Source organism: Gouania willdenowi, chromosome 24 (assembly GCF_900634775.1).
Source record: "Gouania willdenowi chromosome 24, fGouWil2.1, whole genome shotgun sequence".
Lineage (NCBI taxonomy): Eukaryota > Metazoa > Chordata > Actinopteri > Blenniiformes > Gobiesocidae > Gouania > Gouania willdenowi.
This window is the reverse complement of record NC_041066.1, coordinates 3,187,423-3,211,950: the sequence shown is the minus strand read 5'-3', so window position 1 is coordinate 3,211,950 and position 24,528 is coordinate 3,187,423. Positions and strand designations below refer to the sequence as shown.

Genomic DNA, 24,528 nt, shown 5'->3' with positions numbered 1-24,528 from the left:
AGATAATTAGGAAACAAACAATGGCAACCGTTGGGACACTAATTTAAAAAAGAAACTGATTAGAAATTACCATTACAATTTAATTTAGCAGACACTTTTATCCAAAGCGACATTCAACATGGGCCGTATCAGGGGATCTGATATCCTGTACTCCCAGAAAACCCTCCACAGGACTCCCCGAAGGACACAAACAAATGCCTTCTGCAAGTCCACAAAGCACATGTGGACTGGTTGAGCAAACTCCCACAGGGATCTAGTTCTACACTGAAAAAAAAGTCATAACTTTTCAGAGCTTATAATTAGTGAGGATTCATAGCATATATGCATCCCATTCTTCAGTATTGTTATTGATGAACTATTATTATTCTTCTGTCTTACCCGAACTCGTCCCACATTTTTCAAATGATTTGGACATGTAAAGTATCAAAACCTGCTGATAATTTCTGGACATTACGATATGTATTGTAGAACTTTTTAAGATATTCCACCTTTTCATTTTAATTTTTCCCATTAATTTTCCTACCCACTTCATCACACAGTAATGGCTGATAGTTAAGTTACTTAGTTACATGGTCATCAGAGGGAAATGCTGTCTCCTGATTGGTTCTTTTTTTTCCCCCAGTAGCCAAATAGGGGTGCGTTTCAGCTATGCATCTTCACTTGTGTTTATTTGTTTTGCATATTTTACCCCACTCAACAGTAACAATCAAGACTCATCTTTCAGTCAAAAGTTCAATATATTTTTTAGCATGCCAAGCCCAAAAAGTGTGGAAAACATGACCAAACTGAACTTGAATGCAAACAACAAAATGTGAAAAAGACAACTGGTCTCACCCTGGGACCCACATTTTGCCACAGTCATTAAATCACGACCCACTTTTTTGTTTTTTGAATTCAACCAACCAAATGTAGTTTTTTAAAGATAGCTGTTGAAAAAACACATATATAATATTTTTTAAACATAAATCTATATATTTTCCTGTGCAACATGCATTTCACAGCATGCCTGTCAAAATAAAAATTTCTTTCAAAATAAAAGACAAGTCAAATATGAGAGATGTTAAGTATTTATTTATTTTTGACCGGCTGTCCACGACCCACCCAGTACAGGCCACTTTTGGGTCTCGACCCACCAGTTGATAATCGCTGCTTTAGACCACATACCTCAGTCAATTCAAACAGTGCTGGCCACTTTGTTCTGAGGTATTGTATCATAGGTGTCTCTTGAACCACTTCATATCTTCTATATGCAAATGTATTTTCCATTTTCATTCTAACCAGATCTCTGATGTTCCTCTTCTTAACATCAGAAAGAAGTTCACTCTTAACATTTCAAAGTCCCTAGTAGGATAGGGTGGGCAGTAGTTTACTTCAGACCGCTTGGGTTTTTTGATGCCAAAAGCAGCTCTTAATTTTCCCTCTGGCTTGTGTTTGTGAGAGTTCACCATCACCTCTGGACACCCCAGCCTTCTCAAGTGAGTGCGGTGTATTGCCAGTTTGTTCTTCAAGCTTGCTTTCCATCCAGCATATGCAGTGAGTGAGCCTTTCTCTGTCAGGCAAGGACGCTTAGTGACGAGGGCCTATTCAACTGTGTTAAACTGATTATCATTTACATAAACTGTATACCTGACATCTCTTGCACTAGTCCCTCAAGAATGTTTGACTTCTGTTTATGATCTGGAGTAAGCAATGTACCGCTGAAGTTTTAGATATTGAAGATGCTGGGCCAAAATGACCTTGAGCTAAATGATTCAGACTCTGGTGAAGAGAGTAAGTCTGTCAACAGCTCCACTAGAGAGGGGTGAGGATTCTTCATGCACTTCATGGGCTTGAGCAATGGCTGAGGTCAGAAACTGAGGAGTTGAGGTGTCTGCAGGTATTACTTTGATAGTCTCTCTATTCTGTATTCCATCCACCAAAGTGAGACTCATGAATAATTTCTAAAAAGCACATCCATAAACTGCAGTCTGAAGTTGGATATAAGGCCACATTGTGTTGTACCTCATTAACAAGTTCAAACAACTGATCCAGGATTGCTTTGAGAATGGTTGGGGAAAATGAATCAACTAACTATGGTGATCCTAATGTAATTGTTTACACAACATCTGGTATGAAGTCGGTTAGAGTGTGCGGCAACTCTGATGAAACTTAAAGGAACCATAAATACTACTTTGAAAATTACAGCCGACAAACATGCAACAGACATTTTAATTTCTCCTCAGATAAGTATTGATATGAACAAAGTACTCTCTTTCATTGGCTAAATGTTTGCATGCTCATAGATGACAGCTGAAAATGTACAACTTTTTTATTATGACTAGCTTGTGTTGAATGTACTCTACTTTAATGTAAAGTTAAACCATTCCATGTCTTAAATGTGCGCATGGACATTTCAAATATGTACAAGGATAGGAAGAGTTTAGTCCAAAATGTATATGTTTAAGTTTGTAATAGTTAAGTAATACTGACTTACTTGCAAGAACTGCTGAACACCCCTTATACTTCCACATTCACTGGAGAGAAAGAGAGATTTATTAAATTAAGAGCAACATTGTCCTACACAGCAATTCTTACAGTCTCTAAAGTTTAGTTTTAATGTGTCAAAGTGTGGCAAGATGAGGATGTATTCTTTCTCCAAACACGTCTTTGTAAAGGAACAAAACACCCATCTGACCAACAAAACACAGGTTCGACCACACCAAGGGCAAGAAACAGGATTCCAATGGTTTAGCTTTGTTTTTATTTAATCATGACATTTCACATTTTTAAAAACTTTTTTTTATTGGCCTCTGTTGTGCAAAACAGAAGGAAAATAAACAAAACGATATCAAAGTAACTCAATCAAATTAATAAAGAACTACATTAATAAATCGGGTACTTACCCCACAGTCACACAGAGACAAGACAGAACACAAAAACACATAACACCTGACCACTCGTGAGCCACAACACATCCCTCGAAAGACGTGAAGAAAGCGCTGGGAGGACCGGGAAAGAGAACGGCACAGTACAGCCGTCCCAGGCGACACTGTTAATAAACAGACAGCTAAGCAACATGTTAGTGCTGGGCATTGCGGTCAAACGCTGCACCCTCCTTCCTGAGGTTAAAAGAGAGGAATGTGCCGATAGCTGGTATGAACCGGAGACTTCACACAACCACGGAAGGCTTGACGTAGGAGGAAGTGATCTCTGTGTCGGCTCACTACCGGTGCACATATACACATCTTTCTGCTTATTGCAACGCCCACCAATTAAGGTGCCAGCTTGGAGTGAGAGCACTTGAACTAAACCAGAAATCCATCCTGTTACAAGAGCAATACTCACCATCAGTGGCGTGCACAGGTAGACACTAGGTGGTGCTAAAGCACATGTCCTTTGCCCTCTGGACCAAGCAAGGGCCCCTTTGAAAGTTTTTTTTGTGGCCCTTACTTACATGATCATCTGTAAGTGCTTGTTGATTAAAAGCGTGTAATAATAATTAATATTCCCTCCACCTCCACCCCACACCTCTGTCAACGTGAACGCGCAGAGCGGACACAAACGGAGGCGCTTTGTAGCAGCAGACAGTGCACAGCTGCAGCCCGAAACACTCCTCCTCCCCTTCCCACCAGCCAGGTAACATACATGAATGTATTTATTTGTCTCTGTTGTGAAGTAGCCTGTCTCAACGCCACACAGCTGGGCATAAATTAGCCGACTGCTCACCTGCTCAATAAGGTAGACGCTACCCAAAATCAATAATAGATATGACGTGATAACGATCACCGGTAGAGTTTGTCATTAGTATCCTACAGCATGTGAATCTATTAGTATACTATTTAAGATGAATATTTAGTAGGCTGTTGTGTGGGTTTACATTAGGCTACACAATTAACACTTGCAGTAATTTATTTGCTAAATGACAAACAGGCAATTCCCAATTGCCTGCAGAAAAAGTACCCCTGTGCCTTGTTGAAATATAACAGTCTAATTCATATTGTTGGTCTCTTTTTATTTACCAATTTACCAAGTGCAGTATAATTCATAGAAAGGAGAGGATGAGAAAGGTAAAAGAAAAAGAGCTACAGCAGGCAGCCCAGGGGAGCAGTTCTCTGCTCTCCTGGATAGAAGCATCCACCAGCAGAAAGGAGGAAGAGGAAGGAATATTGGTTCACAAATATGTATTTGTTTTGCATTTGTATTTCGGATTCAGATCGTGTTCATTTGTGACTCAGAAATACAACTGCAAAACAAAGCATGTGCATTCATGAAAAACCCTGCAAGAGTTCATTCATTATGATCCTGTTCTGATTCCATAAAAATGTCTGTGCACACCACTGCTCACCATTTACTACAGAGCCTTTGGATCAGTGCTTAAAACAAACAAAGCAGTAATCACCACTACAGAATTACTTAACACCTGTACAGAAAAAGAAAATTAATTAAAAATACATTTTTACAAATTGTCTTTATTCTCACTAGCTTGTAAGACTTTAGAGACTGCACAAGATAACTATATGCCCAAGAATGATACTAACTTAATGTGTTTATGAATATAATATCATAATATCTAAAACCATTTAAAAATGGCTTAATTAACAAACAGTGAAGATAAAGAAAAACCTGCTGTGTTAAATGTTTTTTTTGTGTTAATTAACTGTTAAATCACTACCATTTAAATGCTGTGGCCACTAATTGCATCACCGCTTGTACTCCAAAGACGGCACACAAGTTGAACCGACTTCTGGTTAAGAACCAACAAAGATAATCAGAACGCAAGCACTTAACAAAGTGTTTCTCCACAGTGATGAGACTTGCAAAGAGGGTGAATTACATTCTGAGCAATTTTAGCAAGTCATGTAACAACGGTGCAGGCCATTGGTGCAGGCCAAAGGACATATTTTGCGAAATATAAGGTTAACATCCGCACATAAGCTACATAGAAACAAGGAAAATACTGTAGATTTCACAGCTTTGAGTAGCAGTTTAGCATGCTAGCTATTGTAGCAGAGGAGTAAAGTCAAGTTGACAAAAATATAAAATAGAAATCAGACAGAAACAACCACAAGGATTATCTGATTCCCATTAATGTTTATAACATTTGAAAAACACTTACCCATTCAAAGTAGCCTTACGGTTGTCCTCTCAATGGGGGTGGAGGCAAAATGGCGGAAAACTGGGCTGTAGAGTTGAGCTTCGACAGTCAGGGGACATGGCTTATGAGAGAACGCATAACTGTTTTATGTCACAATGACATGAAATGTATTTAAAGATAGAACATCCTCCAAAAATGTGTAAACGTCAAATGGCCAAATTATGTTTACTTCTCAAACATAAAACAATGTTGTCAAATGTAAAATGAATGTAGCATTCATAAAAACTCCACAGCCCCCATTAGGTCATTTTTTCAGTGTACATTAAAGCCACTACTATTTTCACTGTAAATAAATGATCTGCCAGATGTGTGACAAACTCTACATTCACAGATGTATGCAGATGATGTGGTTATTGGATCTAACGGTAAAACCCCCAAAGAGGCTGCATTAGTCCTGACATCTGTGTTGACGAAGATTCAAGACTGGTTACTTGATTCATGTTTACTAGTGAACATAAACAAGACCGTGTGTAAGTCAATAGAAGCAGTCAGATCCTATGTGTTTTTAGGGAGTGAGGAGTGAGGAACACAGTTTAAGTTCCTCAGGGTGACGTTGATTTTACAAAACCAGGCAGAGGCTTTATTTAAGAAAATAAGGATGGGAAAGAACCAAGGGCCCGGATGCCATTTGCGGGTGCACCTTACACCACTGTGCCACCCAGGTCAGCGCTGTGCTTTGTACATTGTTTCAAAAATGTGTTGATCTCTGTTAGATTCCGACCCTGTGCAAGACTTCTACAGTTAAATCTCATCCCAAAGCAAAAAGCTCAAAGGAACTGCGCAAATTTAGACCAGTGGCATTGAACTCGCTTGTTGTGAAATGTTTTGAACAGATTTTAAAAACCCACATTCTGTTTTTAACTAAAGGAAAACTGGGTCCATTGCAATTTGCATACCAACCAAAGAAAGGTGTGAAGGATGCAATTTTTTTCTTTAAACGTCACATACAAGCATTTGAAAACGCAGGGGCCCATGTGAGACTTATATTTGAAGACTTTTCATATGCTTTTAATAAAATGCAGCCCCACATCCTTATACAAAGACTGGCTTCTGACTTTAACCTCCCGGATCAACTTCTTTTATTGATTTAAAATTTTCTTACGGATCTGGTGTAGCATGTTTTTGTAAATGGAAAAAAGGCTCTTTCATCCACCTCGAACACTAGATCACCTCAGGGATGTGTTTTGTCGCCTCTCCTTTTTATCCTCTACACCAGGGCTATTCAACTACACTTTGCTGTGGGCCATATATATAAGGCTATGGTTTGTGGCCGGGCATTCCTGGTACAGTTGCTCTCGTAGTGAACTGACACAAAGCACCATCATTTTTTCAATATTTTTATTGAACTCTTTACATTCTATAAACAGCACCAGTTGGATTTTTGTACAAGTAATAAAAAAACAAGCAGCTTCAAGTTTAATTAAATAATAATCACAGCACCTGCTGGATAAAAAGTGCAAGAAATAAATAAACTGAAAAACATGACCAATCCCTGGTTTCATTACTTAACAGTAACAGCACCTTCTGGCTTTTTGTGCAAGGAATTGAAACAACAACAACATAACTAGCTTCAGGTTTAACTTTAAAAAAAGCCTTGTCACAAAGGCATACACCTGTTGGCTTTTTGTGCAAGCCATTTAAAAAATAACATAACTAGTTTCAGCTTTAATTTTTTTTAAGAAGGGCACAGTCACTAAAAAAACCTGCTCGCTTTCTATGCAAGAAATAATCAAAAAAAAAAACTACTGAAAAACATGACCAGCTTCCGGTTTAAATAACAGTAACAGCACCAGTTTGCTTTTTGTAGGGAGATGCTAAAACCCGGAAACATTTTGGAGACATACTGGAGACTGACTCAATTCTGCCCCATACAGCATGCACAGACTGTAATATCAGAAAGTTTGTACCAGTTGTTAGAGATACTATCTTTACTAGGGAGCTACTATTTATTCCTGGTTATGGTTCTCCAGAGTTTTATTGGGCTTTAGTTACCGGCAACTAGTTCCTATTGCTAAGAAATACATAAAAACCAGTTGTTTATTATTTGTATTATTAATTTTTAAAAAGTTACCTCATTCAGATGTAGCCTACACATATGTTCATAACAGGAACTATGCTGAATAATAACATTAATTATATAAACGTGTAAATATGCAGTAGGAACTAATCACCAGTAAATAAAACCCTATTAAACTCCACTGTGCTTGTACAGCAGCACTGAAATGTGTCCATGTTTACAGAGAAGTTGATAATACTAGCACTGAAATTAGTATTTTCTGCATTAATTTGGTTTTTAATGATTTAAAGTTAATTTGCACAAACATTAACAATATTTTGGTGAAGCAATATTTTGGACTAGTTGTGGTCAGTGTGTGTTAAGAAGACCCACTGTTGCACTATTGCACAGGCTCATTTTAACCATGCCATTAAACTGCATTCAGACTTCTTATATACTGTGCTGTATACACTTAGCTGTCAGTCATGTGAAATTGATTGACAATGTATTGTAATTCCTCTGAAATGGATTCAGTGCAGTAGATATATTCTGAATTTCTTCAGTCACAGTTATCTTGATGGATCGTGGATTAATTTTCCTGCAATATATTGATTTTCGTGATAATATTGTTATTGCGGGCAAAAAATATAGCGATATATCGCATCACGAGGTACCTGACAATACCCGGCCCTATAATTCAGTATGTTTTATGTACGTCTGCTATATGTTGCCACCTCTAAAAAATTCCTGCCCCCTTCTTGCCATATTCTAGATCCGCCCCTGTGCAAGAAATAAGTAAACTGAAAACGTCTGTGGCTAAAACATCCACTCTTCTCACAGTTGTTGCATCTGACAGAGGAATTCCCTTAATAGAAGATATTACCTGTTTTTTCACTTTGTTGTCTGTTACCACCTCATCGCCAGCAGCACTTATGCATTCTTTCACTGTTTCTGCATCGGTACACAACTGTTTCTATTTTATGAGTATATGTTTGCCTTCTGCTGCAGCGTGCAGGTGCAGGAGAAGATTGCCAAGCTTCGTTCGTAGTTTAAAGCAAATGTTTTCAGTTTTGTCTGCTGAGCATCTGAAGCCGTGTGTGTAGAGTTTTTTAGCGGATATTAAACAATTTATTCACTAACTATGGATAGATGGGCCACGGGGCGGTTGAGTTTGAGGAGTGGGCCGGTTTTCGCCGCCAGTTGAATAGCCCTGCTCTACACGGACAGCTATAGATCTTCAGAGGAGAACAGATTTTTGATTAAGTTCTCTGACGACACAGTTTTGGTGTTTTTGTCAGTGAAGGACAAAAATAAGCTCCAGAGCATTGTTAAAACATGTTCCAAAATCACTGGGGTCAGAATGAGGGACCTCCATTCTTTATGGGAGGAGCAGGTGCTGAAAAAAAAACAAATGCATCCTGGCTCAGCCCCAACATTCTCTGTTTTCGGAATTTATCTTTTGTTTTAACGCCCCGGTACGAAAAACAAATCGGTTTTCCAATTCTTTTGTGCCCTCCGCGATTAAATTGTTAAATTCAAATGGTGTAGTTTGAAGTGATATTGTATTCTGATGTCTTTTATTTTTTATTTTATTGTATATGGTATCCTGATGCTGCTCCATAGACTGTGAATGTATTGTACTGCCCACTGTGTGTGTTGAATGTATGTAACTGCTCTGCTGCTCTGAGAATTGCTACCAATTAATTGCTCTATGAGATCAATGAAGTTTTCTGAATCTGAATCATATCAACTACTGCTTCTCAAACTGGTCTAACACATGCATGTGGGATTTTTAAATCCCTGCACAGGTTGTACCCGCTGCCCCTAGAAGAGCACATGAAAAACACTGTGACTGAGGTACAAGATTTGCCCAAAATGTGTTTTCCATTCAGGGATGCCTGTGTGGCAAGATGAGGAAATGTTTAATGTTAGGGTAAGTATTCATTTGCAAGAGAAATAATAAATGGATCATTTAAGGCACTCAAGCCCGTTAATTAACTTGTCTATAGACGTTATTTGGCTTAGTGGAGTGCTATTCACATCTAAAGATGGAAATTGTGTCTTTTGGCTGGGGTTGCTGGGAGACAAAGGTCCCCTGTGAATATCTAACAATGTGCAATGATGCAGTGACCAACTGGTGCCATGTAGGTGGCAGCAGCACACCTTAGGATGAGAGATCACCAGTAATGGGCAGAGCTCAGAGGAAGAGGAAAACAGTTTACAAGACAGAAAATGACGCTACGGGAGTTGATGCTGAAGTTCCCAGCAGCTCACAGCAGAGCACACTCAACCAGAGCATGTGTGGAACTAAGTGGACTATTGAGAGTGTCGCGATTGTGAGAGAATACTATCCAAAAACGGGGCAAGCGATGAGAGAAGGAGGAAGTTGCGTGTGGGGAGAATGACGGAGGAGAGACTTGTGGATGGCCAAAATACAGTAAGCAAACCATTCAACTTTGACAAAATAGCAAAATAATAATTTTGCCATCAAAAGCCCGGTCTGTGTTGTTTTTGTAGTTTTATAGAAGGAAACCAATGTTGAGGTGTCCCTAAAGCAAAAAAATGCTTCAAAGTCAGTTTTTTCAGAAAAAACGTTTTTCTTAGCTGAAAAATCAGTGAAAATCATTTAATATGTTTATTACAGTTTTGAGTTAGACACTACACTTGAGTTTGCAGCACCCATGGTCTTGGGGAGATGATGGACATTTGAAAGTTGCCCAGCAGTTGACCTGGTGTACCAGGTGTACGTCGCACAGCTGGCTCACCTGAATCTGGCGGAACAGAGGATGGAACGGCCAAACGGGCAGTTGGCTGTTCTGTCCTGGTAGCAGGGTCCCTTAACGGACCTGGCACTGCTTTACCTGTGACAGATGGTAACGGCTGTAAACCAGGTGTCTGAGTTATGATAGGAGTTTGAAAGGAATTTACAAGTGGAGGCGATTTCCTCAGAACAAATATAATAATATATCTGACTGTGGTTGGTCAGACGGAAAAGTAAGCGGACCAGGGGCTGGACCTGGGGAACCATCTCCAAAAATGACTTTTAGCAGCGTGCGGTGGACATTTTTAGCTGGTATGGCCATCTGCTGGAGCAATGGTGTACACCGAGCCCCCCTGTTGTGGTGCTTTGAAAATTTGGTATACCACAGAACTCCAGTGATCCTAAATTCTGTGGCACCCCCTTTTTCCAAAGTCACACAGAACTGGCCCATTTCCAGCGAGACATCCCGGACCTGGTGGTTGTGATACTGTTTTCTATGCTCTGCAGCTGCCCTCAGCCTTTCACGGGTGCCTTCAAAGGCTATTTGTAACCTAGTCTGGTGTTCCTGCACCAACCTATTGACTTCACCTCCAACTGGCTCTTCCACTCTACCCAGCAAAAAGTCAAGTGGGAGTCTTGGCTCCTGACCAAACATTAAAAAGTATGGGGATTCCCCAGTTGCTTGATGGGGTGTGGTGTTATAGGAGTAAAGGAGCTGTGGCAGGCAGGAACCCCAATCCCGTTTGTGGGACACAGGCAGAGTTCTTGTAATGCGTTACTTACTTTTGACAGTAACTAGTACTCTAACACAATTTTTTCTAAGGAAATAAACTCAGTTATTGTTACAATATGGTGCGTTTTGTCCGTTACTTTGCTAGCTGCACTATACTTCCTGTTTACAGTGGCACTAAATATATTTTTGCTGCATGCCGTGTCAACCACGGTAAAACAGAAGAAGAAGAAGATGAAGAAGCATTGTGGCCGTGTCACTATAATGTGCGCAAATCCTGATGAGTCAATGCAAGAGCAAGACAAGCCTCTCAGAGTGGAAATACCCACATTATTTTACCAATTTGCCTCCAAAAGATACATGCATCAGTGAAGCTCTAAGCTAACAATGGCGTTGGTGGGCGTGAGGGAAGCCTCTCCACCGAAACAATAGCGAACTGTCACTGTTAGCCAGAGACAGATTGACAAAGCTATTACATGGTATGTTGTTGAAAATATGCTGCTTGTCGCTACTGTGGAGTCACTGTTTTCCGCAGCTCGATAGCCTGTTACCATGTCCTATGCATTGCATTGTGTAGCTCAGAAAATGTTGTGAATTTTTATATACATATATACAACAGCAGAATGTGCGCTTGGAATATGCACAGCATACTTTACATATGTTAAGGTGCAACTCTTAAGTTGTGCTAAGGTTGATTAATTTATGGGTTTTTTATAGCAGTTTTTGCAAGGCAAAGGTGGTCAAAATGTATACCGAATGTTCATTCAGATTGCTTTCACTTATTTATTTTAGAAGGCTTTATGTCTTTATGTTGTAGGTTGTTGCTCGTTTTTTGTACTTAAAGGTAGGGTATGCAATTTTCAAAATCTAGCATGATTTTGAAAGTAGCCTTCCCGAAGGCTCCGCCTTTACCCCCTTCCCCTCCCCCCGTGCTCCGTCTCACTCACATGCATGCGCACAGCTGCTCCAGCAGCAGACCTCAGCTCATCGCTTCTGTTGTGTAGAAACTTTGGTGTCTCATCTCATTCGGCAGTAAATAAACAACAAACTTTATCATTATCGATGTTAAAAAACATGGCCAAAAACTCTGTTTTAACTCTGTCAGCGGTGACGCGCTTTCAGTGTGAGCTCGTGCATGAGAGGGTTTGAGAACGAGCAGGGAGACCGGGAGACGTGATTGGTTAAATTTTTTTTAAAATGGTTCGTTTTCTACCATTGGTCAAAGCTGTTACAGGATTACAGCTGCTACAGATGACAAATTTTCTTTGTTCCTTTTTCAGAGCACAAAACATATTAATTTCTGTCATAAAGACAATTTCAACTAAGAACTTAAAAAGTGTATCTGGAGAAAATCACCTACCCTAGCTTTAAGCTGTAAGGGAACATTCTAAGGGCTAAACACAATCGTTTTTATGATGCTGAAGCCACTTTAATCTTTAATCTTTGATTCTGAATAATGTTCAAGTTGTTTTGGGTTATTTATTTCAAAATTATTGTAACATTTTAAGTTTCTGCTGGTCTCAGGTAAATAAACTGGCATTGGAAAAAAATACTTGTGTTTTAGTGGTTTAGTCAGATTGGAGTTTGAAAAGACTAAGACCTGTCGGGTTGGACACAATACAATTTTATTTGGTATCCAAAGCAATGTTAATACAGGAGCAGTGTGGGTCAAACCACTGACCCTCTGATTACCAAAAAAATAATGTAATCTTCAATTCTAAGTAACTTAAACTTTTTGTAGTAACGCATTACTTTTTGGTGTAAGTAATCAAAATAGTAACTGAATTACTTTGTGAATGAAGTAACTAGTAACTAGTTAAGTTTTTTCAGTAACTAGCACAACACTGTCGGCCATTGCTAGCAGGATGGTATGGCATTGTCCGAGATTTCTTGATGGCATAGAGGGCATATAACTGGCGAATAAGAGAGCTCTCAAAGTTCCGACCCTGGTCAGAATCTAACCGGGCTGGGACCCCAAACTTTGAGAACTACTCTGTTACAAGCACTTGAGCTACAGTTGAAGCTTGCTGGTCATGGGTAGGTACAGCTAAGGTGTACTTACTGACGATGTCAGTCATGACAAGGACATTTTCCATCCCATTATGGGTGGGTTCTAATAATGTATAGTCCATGACAAGAATCTTATTTGTCCGTGAAGCCAGCAAATGGCCCATGGAGCTGCAAACAGTGGGTTGGTTGTCTTTGGCAAATTGGCACCTCTCACATATTTGACACCAATGTGCCACCTCAGCCAACATACCTGGCTAAAAACACCTCTGTCGGAGCAGTTCCGAAGTTTGTTCAACACCTTGTTGGCCGTGCCTTTGGTGGACCTCTGTCAACACCTCATCTCTCAGGGCAGCAGAAATCAACAATTGGAACACTGTCACCATGCAATCAGGGCGGAATATTTTCCTTTAAAGGACTCCATCCCTTTCAACCAATTTCTTCCACTGCTGGAGTACAGACAAGACAGGCTGACTCAGCCATTTGTGCACCTCCTGTTTGGGCTGCTGCTTCCAAGGCCCAGACTTCTCGTAGAACAGGGTCGAGCAGTTGAAGTGCAACAAGCTCAGAGGGTGCGTGGGAGGGCAGAGCTACAACAGTGGATTGACTTGCACCCAGATGCCTTGTACCATGCAAGGCCTTTTGTAAAGGATTGGATATTGCTGTGTAAGAATGTATAGCCTCCATGACCTGAGATCAAGGAGGATGCTGGCGAGATAAGGCGCCAGCATTTTTGTTGCTTCTTCCAGATCAATACTTGATCTCAAAGTCAGATGAAGTTAACTGGGCTGCCCATCGCTGCTCAGTGGCATCCAGTTTTGCAGAAGACAAGTGGCTACACTCTGTGTAGACATACCACTTGTGGCCGATCAGATAATCCCTGAATTCTTCTGCCATTGCCCACTTTAGTGCCAAAAACTCCAACTTCATTGAGCTGTTATTTGCACTTTTGCGTTTAGTGGGCTTAAGACTTCTGCGGGCATAAGCAATTGGTCTCACCTGGCCCCCTTGTTTCTGAGACAAAAACCGCTCCAAGCTCCCATAAAAGACATCTATTTGAATGAACGGAAGGGAGAAGTTGGCATAGGCCAGTGCAGAAGCCTTGGTGAGCTTTGCTTTGAGTGCCTCAAAACTACTGTGACACTCATCTCTCCAGCCCTCAGGGAAAATGCAGCTTGTCTTCTTTTTGGACCCCTTTGTGTCCAGTGCAGCCACAAGTCTGTGTAGAGGTGCCGCCAACTTGGCAAACCCTTCCACAAAATGCCGATAATAACTGGCAAAGCCAAGGAATGACTGGAGTTCTGCCACGGTAGTGGGAGGATGCCTGTTGGCCACTAATTTTACCTTGTGTGGGTCAGTGGAGAGACCCTTGTGGGAAACCACATGCCCCAAGTAGTTCACCTCCAGTTGGAAAAAGGCACACTTTACCAGTTTTGCTTTTAAGTTATCTTGCTGCAACCACCCCAGTACCAAATCTAGCCTTGCAAGGTGTTGTTCCACTGTGGTGGAGAAAACCACAATATAATCTAGATACAAGAGCAAAGACTGGCACTGTTGATCACCCCTTCCATTTTCCCACCCTGATTCCCTCTTCCCTGTTCCCATCCCCCTCATCAACACTGCCCTCTCTTTTTATATTCTCCTTTTGATAAAGTTTGTTTACCCTTCCTTAGGGAGGACTGGTGATGGTACAATGATGCAATAACATACATTTGTGTAATTGCAATAACAAAACATGCATTGCTGTTGTAAAGAGATTGCACTTCATGGGTTGTTGACCTTTGACAGCATGTGCAGACAAGGGGAAAAAAAGTGTTTCGTGTTGAAATCTTGACACTTCCTACCTTTTTAAGTGACTGCTAGCCTTCCTTATTATCTTACCCTGCTTTTCTAACTGGTAGCTCTTCGGGTTATACAGTACCTATGAAGCAGCTCACAGTTTCAGAAAGGTTGGTGATCTAAACTTTCCACTGAACAGGGAGGGGTCGTGCACCCCAACATGTGCATCCAAAAAAATGTATGTGCTGATTTCTACATGCAGAGATTAAGATATCTCAATATTTTTGTGTGTGCCCTTTTTTTCTATGTAAATTTGTGCATGAGGCCCCTGGACTGCAGGGTTTCCTGATTGTTCCCCTTGGTTGAGAAGCAGACTGCACAAGCACATTGTAACATTTGGCTTCATTTGTCAACAGCAAGTTCAGTAAGTCTCGATGTTTGCTGAGATATTGTAAGAAAATTTTACAAGAAAAAAAATTCCATTCATTCACATGTAACCTTTTCTTCTCTCGGTGCTTGTCTATCAAAGACTCTTTTAACATGTTGATGCACATCTTTAAAGATTTTTAAATCCTGGCTAAAAGAACAACTTTTACTCCTTGGCTTTTAATTCAAGCGTAACCGGCCTCAGTTTTGTTTTGTTTTCTGTTTTTTTTTTGTTTTATTGTTCTTAGCCCTGTTTGGATTGTGATTGTTATTAATTGATTGTTTTACAATAATAAAAAAAAAATTGCAGCACTTTAGTGAACCCCTGTTTTAAAAAATGTGCTACATAAATGAAGTGGATTGGATAATGTAACAAAAACAGTTTGTCCACCAATGGACAAACTAGCCTGAGCTAGAAGCCCCATATACTACCATTTCTCAGGGTCGTGGGTGGGTGGGCAGTAGCTCAGTCCATGGGTTGGAAACCAGAGGGTGGCCGGTTCAAGTCCCAATGCGGACCAAAATACAGAAGTTGTTCTGTCGAGGTGCCCATGAGCAAGGCATCAAACCCAAACCAACACTGCTCTGGTGCGCTCCCTTCATTGTGGAAGCAGCCCCACTCTGACATCTCTCCATTGATGCATGTTCACAGGTCCTGTTTGTGCATGTGTGTGATTTGGGTCTGTCCCTAAAAAAAATAACAGAGTGTAACAAAATTTCCCTTCAGGGATTAATAAAGTAATTAAAAAAATAAATAAAAAATTCCTCTTCACCTGAAGCAATGATGTTGTCCCTGATAAATAAATATCAGGGACAATGATTATTGTCCCTTATATATATAAGCTGGAATCAGCTTCACACTAATACTACACTCCTGCAGAACTGCCGTGTCATGTATTTGTAATGACCTTTTGTTCCTTTTTTAATGTGATACACAGTTTGTTTCATTGTATAATGTTAAGGTTACAATGTGTCCTTCTAAAGAACTCCTGTGTGCTGATGCGGCTGTTTGTGCATTCAGAGCGAGATATTTTCTGCCTCTCAGACAGGCTTTGGGCCTCATCAGCATCCACACACTGGAACACACATCCTGACAACTTTCTTTGTTTTACATATATTCCCCACATTAATATTCTGCAGCATTCTCCTCCTCCTCCATGCAGAGCGTGTGACAGCCACGCTCTGCATGGCTGTCACAGTTGCATTGCAGTGGTTTGCTGTCAAACTCCATAAAATTAATTTACACCAAGTGCTAAACAAATTGGTGATTGATTTTATGTCACAATGCATTTAATTATATTGTGCATAATGCCAATTTTACCTTTGACCAATAAACAATCAGTTATTTGTGTGTTGTCTTTGTCCACAGGCTGGTACAACCGTCTGTACATCAACTTCACTCTGCGTCGCCACATCTTCTTCTTCCTGCTGCAGACTTACTTCCCTGCCACTTTGATGGTCATGCTGTCCTGGGTGTCCTTCTGGATCGACCGCAGGGCCGTTCCTGCTAGAGTCTCATTAGGTGAGAGGCTCCACTGCCTGATTAGGTTCTTTCTCCTTAAATCACAATGTAGTGCTCAGCGGATAGAAGCTAGAATGTTTTATCATTTTCAAAGAAAACAGATTATTTTTCTCACTTCATTTAGCAAGGGTATCTTCACCACACATTACCTTTTTGCCTGATAAATAATGTCCACTGTAGTGAACATTAGTTTTTGGTCTTTCTTAATTCCTTTCAGCTACAATGAAAGTCGTACATTGTAAAACATTTGTAACATAGTTTGTTTTTTATTTAACTTTGCGGGCCTTTTCATTTTGGTGAGGTATTATATTGAAGTCATTTCTTTAATATATATTTAACAGTTTCATTCATCTTAATTTTAATCTTAATTAAATTTTACCAGCACAAGAGGCACAACTGAAGCTGATCATTTCTGAAACAAATAGCAAAAGATTTGAAATGTTCCAACAGGTTTAATGAGATTAAATACGGTTGAATACGATTGAATGAGATTGAGCAACTGTTAGAGAACTGTATTACTTTCTCCTCTTAGTGATCCTGTCTTCTTTCATCATTGTGATCCAAGACCAACATGATACATCGATGCACTATATTGTGTTGGCCTTCACACATATGAACCTGAGTGACATCCCAGATATGTTGTTCCACCCTTTGCAGCTCTAACAGCTTCACATCTTCTAGGAAGGCTTTCAACAAGGTTCAGGGAGTGCTTATGGGAATTTTTGACCATTGCTCCAGAATGGCTCACTAATTCATGCCAAAAATGTTCTGTTGGATTGAGGTCAGACCTCTGTGCAGGCCAGCCAGGGTCCATGCCTATTTGGACCTTCTTGCTCTGTGCACTGGTGCACAGTCACATTGAAACATTGAGGGGTAATCTCCAAACACTTCTAACGATGTTAGCAGCATAAAATTGTCCAAGATGTATTGGTTTGCTGAAGCTTTCAGAGTTCCTTTCACTGGAACTCAACCACACCATAATCCTCCCTTCACCAAACTTTACACTTGGTACAACGCAATCAGACAAGAATCGTTCCTTGGGAAACCGCCAAACCCATCATCTTTCATCAGATTGTCAGGTAGAGAAGCTTGATTGGTCAGTCCTGAGAAGACATCTTCACTGTTGTAGACACCAATACATGCAACGCTTTGCATTGCACTTGGTGATGTAAGGCTGCACGGCCACAGAAACCTGTTTTATGGACCTTTCGACACATTGTTCTGCAGCTAATCTGAAAGTCACATGAAGTTTTGAGATCTGTATTAATTGACTTTTTGGCGACCTGTGCTCCTTACCCTCCACTGACCCCATTCAGTGACTCCATAGTTGTTGTTTTTCCCAATCACCTCCACTTTGTTACAGTACCACTAACAGTCGATTGTGGAATATTAAGTAGCGAGGAAGTTTAACAGCTGGAATTATTGCACAGGTGACATCCTATCACTTTAGTACACTGGAAGTCACTGAGCTCCTGATGGCGACTCCTCCTTTCACTGACGTTTGTAGAAGTAGTCTGCATGTCAGGCTGCTGGATTGTATACACCTGTGGCTGTGGAAGGGGTTAGAACACCTGAAATCAACAATTTTGATTTCGGAGCAATTCCTTATAGCCAATATACATCAATAGATTAATCAGTTATTCCATTTAGAGATTGCTGTGTTGACATGCATTCAAATCCACTTGTTTTGATTTTAAACTGTTTGGCAAAATGTACATTTTGTGAACATAAAAACACAAAAACATCAACATTAAATGCTTTTGTTTATTTTTCATTCAATCATGAGTACAGCCAAATCTCTTTTCTGTCAGAGTAGACCATAAATCAGGCTTGAGGGAAGCAACATTTTATTCAGTTTGTAGACTGTCTTCACCTTTTTGGGCAGGTTCATATATCAAGTCCCCTGTTTAAGCTCACACAAAATGTTGAACTGTATTTGTTCCTTTCTCACACCACTCTGTCCACGATGGCCCACATGACTTCAACGGGCTTTAAATCAAGAAGTCTTTCTAATCTAGTCTTTCCCAGGGTCTTATTTCTTTTTGTACCAGTGCTTGATCTTTGAGTGGGAGGTACGGAGCGCCAGCCTTCATAAATCATTTTCTTCCATCTACCCCATAATTTCAGCAAAGGGTTTTCGAAATGCCAACTCAACTCATCTACTTAAAAACTTGCACTGCTCTGCACAAGAACTGATGATCCTGTGCAGAGCAATCTGAAGCTCTGACCCAATGTGTTTCACAGCTGCTTGCTGCTGACTTTTTCAGAAATTCAGAGACACAACAGTCGGCAGCCCAACCTGCATTCACTGCAAATTTTGACTGATTCATGAACAAAAGTCGGAATGAATTCGGTTTTTTTCTGCTTCTGCCTTTCTCTTTTGGATAATTGCTGTTAAGGAAACAGAAATCCAACTGTTTGAAACACAGTCAGTGGTTGAACATTATAAATCGGAAAGTTTGCAGCAAGTCCAGTTTTCTTATTTGCTCACATGTTTTTTCTTGTAATTCCGCATTCCTTTCAGATGGAAAAGATGTGTTTCTTGGGTCTGTAATTTGGTTGGATGGATGTTTGATTGTCTCTGTGATGGATTGGGGTCCTCCTGTCATGGGTGAAAAAATGGATAAATGATCTTAAAGTATCCTGTAGATGAGGATTATTCATCAGTCAAACTGAACATGAGTCTGAGGATGAGGGTACATGATAATAGTGCAACTGCTTCTCTGACAGTGGTGATGAGAACAAAAGCCTCACTCACATGTTCTCATTTTTTGTGTCTGCTGTTTACATCATGACTTGCTTTGTATGAGTCATTCCCAAACCTTTCCTGCTGAGCTGTTATTCTACATGAGGGTATTCTTAAAGCATTGGGTTTGTTATCAGAACAAAAAAGACAATAAATATGCATACCACTGCACGCAAGAAACATAAATATTCTGTACTTATGCATAGCTGAAAGATGTGATGCCCAAGGGGAGGGTGGGGTGAATGGGAGAGAAATAAATGTTCATTTTTGGAAACATCTAATTTTCTCTGCTTTGAACTCAAGGCTCCCTTTCTCCCTGACATGCTTCTTATTATCATCGACAAAATGTACTAAAAAAAACGCAAAGCACACTGAAAGCTGTAACTGTATAACTCTCAGAAACCTTTATGTGCTCTGATGGATTCATGTGTGTTTCAAAGACTCTCCTGGCTGTGGTGTAAGGAATAATCAGATGTCCTCTTTCAAACTGTCCAATTTGACACAATTGATTACTAAACGTGTCTGTGGCAGTAGGTTGCACAACGATCCTACAATACAAAATACTTTGTTTGGTTTCACTTAGGGATGCAAGATATTGGACTTTTGTCTGATATGCCAATATTTTACAAATCATTTACATCATCAGTCAGAGTCTCTAAATTGCCCATAGGAGTAAATGGGAGTGTGAACAGTTGTTTGTCTGTATGTTGCCCTGCAATACATAGGCACCCTGTTCAGGGTATACCCACGCAGAGCACCCAATGAGAGCTGGAGATAGGCACCAGCAGACCCCTGCAACCCTGAAAAAAGGAGCAAGTGGGTCAGAAAATGGATGGATCTAGTTTCCGTAGTGAAATTAACATTCAGAATTATTCTTCAGTCATTATCATGTTGGCCCGCTGCCAAGTGCATAAGACAAAGCTGAAAACAATGAAATATCAGTAATGATTCTTTGTGCAAAATTATATATTATACCATCATATTAGAATATTTTGTATTGCAGTGAAAAAAAATACAAGATTTTTGAAATCAGTAAATTCAGTGAATAATTCTACTTTGAGATTGTTGATTGCCTCATACCTTCTTTGATTTCCAAGCACTCCTGCAGTCTGCTCCAAACACACAAGATGTTGGCGCTTAGTCATTTGTCTCCACGGCAATTAGGCGTCTACATATATGATGTGTATGGGTTGGTCCAGGGAGAAAAACCTGTTATTTTATCGGTTAATTATATCAGCGGAATGGCTGATGTCCGATATTTAATTTTAAATGCAATACCGGTCAATACCAATAACAGGCGAATAATATTGTGTTTCACTCAGTGTAACTGTACAAAGGTTGAACACTGGATTAGAGCATTGACAGCATAAGAACTCAGATGTTAGTTATTGATGCCTTTGAATGCAGATAAAGAACCGTATGAAGTTACTTTATATTGAATTTTTTACCCTGGTCCACTAAGGTACACGTTAGTCCTAATCGATTACGATGCTAATGTAGAACTGTGTTTTCTTCAGGAATAACCACCGTGCTCACCATGTCTACGATCATCACTGGGGTGAATGCCTCCATGCCTAGAGTCTCCTACATCAAAGCTGTGGACATTTACCTTTGGGTCAGCTTTGTCTTTGTCTTCCTGTCTGTCCTTGAATATGCTGCGGTCAACTACCTAACAACAGTGAGGGATGGAAAAGACCGCAAGCTGAGAGAAAAAGCTAATGAACAGGTATTGACAATATTTTGTCCAAACTATACAAACTTTTATTTTGTAATCTTAGTGTCCCCTTCCTTTGGCCCAGGCCCAGGCACTTCCCTGCACTTGTGGAATGTCTCATGCCAAAACCATGATGCTGGATGGGACGTACAGTGAGGCGGATGCCAACAGCTTAGCAGGCTACACCAGAGCCTCCATGGCGGCCGAGGATGCATCGGACAAACAGGAGCGGATGGTGGTACACCTTTCTCTAGACAACGAGTCCACAGGGAATAAGAAGAAAAGCGCAGCGCGGGGTTTCCGGATCATCCAGAACACCCACGCCATTGATACATACTCACGAATGATCTTCCCTGGAGCCTACATCCTGTTTAATCTGATCTACTGGTGCGTGTACTGCTAAGTTTTCACACCAACAAAGAAATAAAGATGTCAAGGAGTTTATTGGAGATTCAAGAACACGTTTCTCCGGAGTTTGTTGGGAGGACTGAGGAATATAACAAGCTCCTTGGTGGGAATATCTACTCCGGCCCTGATGTCAGTGCTGATTGGACGGTGTACAAAGATAAGAAGGTTTTACAAGTGTGTTTATTTGCTAAGTTAGTTCTAACATCCTCATGGGGTTGGTTGCACACAGGCTAAAGGTTTCGGTAACACTGAGACCTAGAACTAGAACATCCACAGAAGTCACTGGAAGCCAAATGTTGTGATGTCATCAATCTCTTTTTATTGTGCTTCTGCAACACTCCATCTGGTTAAGCACAAAAAAAAACAGTCTGTAGTAAAATAGGAAGTTGAGACTTTTTTGGGGTTTAACATTTGTGTGTGAGTGATAACTAGTATGGCACATTATTGCCCCTCAAGGTTGTTGATTGTGTTGCAGTCCTACGCGCCTGTGTAGCAAATGATCTGATAAGATTATAAAAAAAAAAAAAAGCACAAGCCTCCCCTGGCCACCCTGTAGACACACCCCTGGAGAGAAATATCAGAAGCACTGTGAAATATCTTTTCTAATTGAAAAGCTTAGTCCATTAACTATTTATATGTATGACAGAATCCAAATAGTGCATGCTCAAAAGTTAGCCCAGTGGGTAACTGGCTTTCTCTTATTTTTTAGTGGGTAATTGCAGAAACATACTTCTCTGTTGTTAGCAGATTGTTAGCAGGCCCTTGCCCTTCTGTTAGCAGTGAAAAAAGTGACATTTCATCAAAAACTTGAACAATGTGATGATAAAAAAAACTATAGTGAAATCATCACTCATTTGATTTATGGCAGAACAATGAAAAATAACAACAAAGGATGTGAGTGAACAATGCCTGGCAGCATGTGGCTTGAGTAGAAAAAGGTGTGGTTTTAGAGGGAAGCGATGAAGTGGGACAAACCCAGCTGGGTTTAAAAACAATTATTGCAACTATGACTCTGCAAAAATGCTGATCTCAGCATACTTTACACAAAAGGGGAATCTAACCTTGCACAAAAACTAAGGAAATGTGTGTTTGGTAGAATTTTTCTTTGCTGTAATAATGCGTTTTGACAGTAAACCCTTTAGCATTGAACATCTTAGTTTAAATTAGGTTTATTTCCCTTTCAAATGGTATTGGCTGAAAAGATGGCACATTTTTCATAGGTGCAACCTTCATCCTTAGCTCTGCTGCTCATCCAACAAATGTGGCACCATTTAAAAGAGAAAGCATTGTTAGAGCTAAAAAAGAATCTACCAAGCACACATTTAGTTTTTTGTGCTAGGTTTATGTGCAACCTTTGTTTTTTAATGAATCTCCTTAAATATTTAAATACATTTGTAATTTTTATTCAATATTTGGATGATCTTGTAACTTTGGCAATTTTGCACGATGTGTCACGACAATCAGACTGTTGGATCTGTGCAAGCAGCCCCTGAGCAGACTTTCCTCAAACCCACCTTTCACACAGAGCTCTCAGTCATCAGTTGTCCAGTGTCAACAAAATTATTGCGTATGAGTTGGCTACTTTTGCCTCTGCAGCCATTAGCACCGACTGAGTCACATAGCTGGGTGGGTCCATAGCAGATGGTTAATGAGGAGCTAAATATCAGGCTTTATTCCTGAGCAGTGCTCCGACTATAGTGACAGCACAGTGTTACTCATCCACTACTGCTGGCGGAAACAAGAAGGAGGTGACCCATGAAACCAGGACTGAACAGGATGTCAACACTGTACACACTGTAAAGCACCACTCCTCCACCAGGATGTCATTCATCAATGTACTTACTAAATTATAAAACCTTGTTTCTTTTTATAAAGTAGGAGATCCATGTGCCAGCCCATTGTACCTTAAGATGACAGGAAGTACACACACAGGGCTCAGTGCATGTTGCCAGAGTCGCACATTTTTTGATCTTGGAAAGCTTTAGCAACGAAACCAACTTCAGTTGCCTTAAATTATTTTTTAAACACCAATATATTTTAGTTTCTCATTTTCTGCTGTTATATTTACTCCTATTATACTATTATCTTTGACTTTCCATGATATAAGTACATAGTGGTTACGAGCACTGTACAGGTATGTGATAATCACCTGATTTAGGAAATATTACACTCAAAGCAAGCAATGTTAGACTCTCTATATTGAAAGGACCAGCTCGACAAAAGCGAAGGTTGCAAAGACTCACATAAAGTCAAAACTGACTATGTTCCAAAAACGGACAGTTTTTTATTGTTCATAGTCATGGTCACATACTGTATCCATGCCACCAAGTTTGATAATGATATTGAATGAAGCCTTTTAATTTTTTTTCTCTGTGCAAAAAATTTGCAACTTACTGTGCTTGAATTCAGTCTGCTCATAATGCTTTATTTGCAAAAGTAATAAGAGAAAACTGCTTCACCCGTGGTGTCATGTTTTACTGCAGGAACATTTCTCAGAGCTACATTGGATGTTTGTAGTAGGAGATAAGTGCTTCCTATCCAGGGAGTTGTACAAGTTTTAATTTGGGATTTTTCTTAGTTTACAAGCAATGCTAAAAGAATCAGATGATAGCAGCTGTTGTGTGTTCAGTTCTTTTGTTCTAGCTACAAATCCTGGAAGTGATTGTACTGTAACTGATCAATGGGAACTGCTAAATACCCTTTTATTACTTACGTAGCACACACATTTACATTACTACATTGAAAACTAAAATTTTCAAAACAAGCATAATACTATCAAATCAAGGCCTGTGTGTAAAATGAATAAAAGACAGACTCGTTCCATATACAAACACAATAGAAGAGTTATTACAGGTATGCACCATTATTACAGACTCTACTGATTGAGTTTTTTTGGAGGAAGTTGATTCAAGAAAAATATTCAAAAGTTTTGAAAGGTTTTGGTCAAGGTTAAGCTGGAGGCTCAACATAAAGGACCACTCCTTTTGAATAATGAAATTAAAATCATAAAAATCCAATCCAACCATTAAAAAGGTGGACATTTCCATACACTCACTCATTTCTTACAGACTCAGAGAGTAACAGGGAGCTGAAGGTCATCCAAGCCAACAGAGGCACATAGAGGACAAAGTTTAGCAAGAGGCAGAAAAAATGCAGACAAGCAAACACGTTATTAAAGCTCATTTTAATCACTGATATCTCCTCTTGTGAAGCTCCCTTCACAACAGCAGAATGACAACATACTCAGTATTGGTTGGTACAAATAAAACACACAGATTGATCAAATAAAAGGAAATAATTATTTG

The 24,528-nt window shown here is 39.9% G+C and overlaps 1 protein-coding gene across 2 annotated transcripts in view; it reads left to right on the top strand.

Annotated features, from left to right (window-relative positions):
• LOC114457968 (gamma-aminobutyric acid receptor subunit rho-2-like) overlaps positions 1-21,866 on the top strand; it is a 79,559-nt gene extending 57,693 nt beyond the window's left edge. For both annotated transcript variants that reach the window (XM_028440164.1, XM_028440163.1), the window contains 3 exons: positions 16,203-16,355; positions 20,619-20,827; positions 20,901-21,866. In XM_028440164.1, coding sequence (XP_028295965.1) covers positions 16,203-16,355; positions 20,619-20,827; positions 20,901-21,218 — 680 coding nt within the window. In that variant the 3' untranslated portion in view covers positions 21,219-21,866. The remainder of the gene's footprint in view (positions 1-16,202; positions 16,356-20,618; positions 20,828-20,900) is intronic.
• Positions 21,867-24,528: the final 2,662 nt, after the last annotated feature.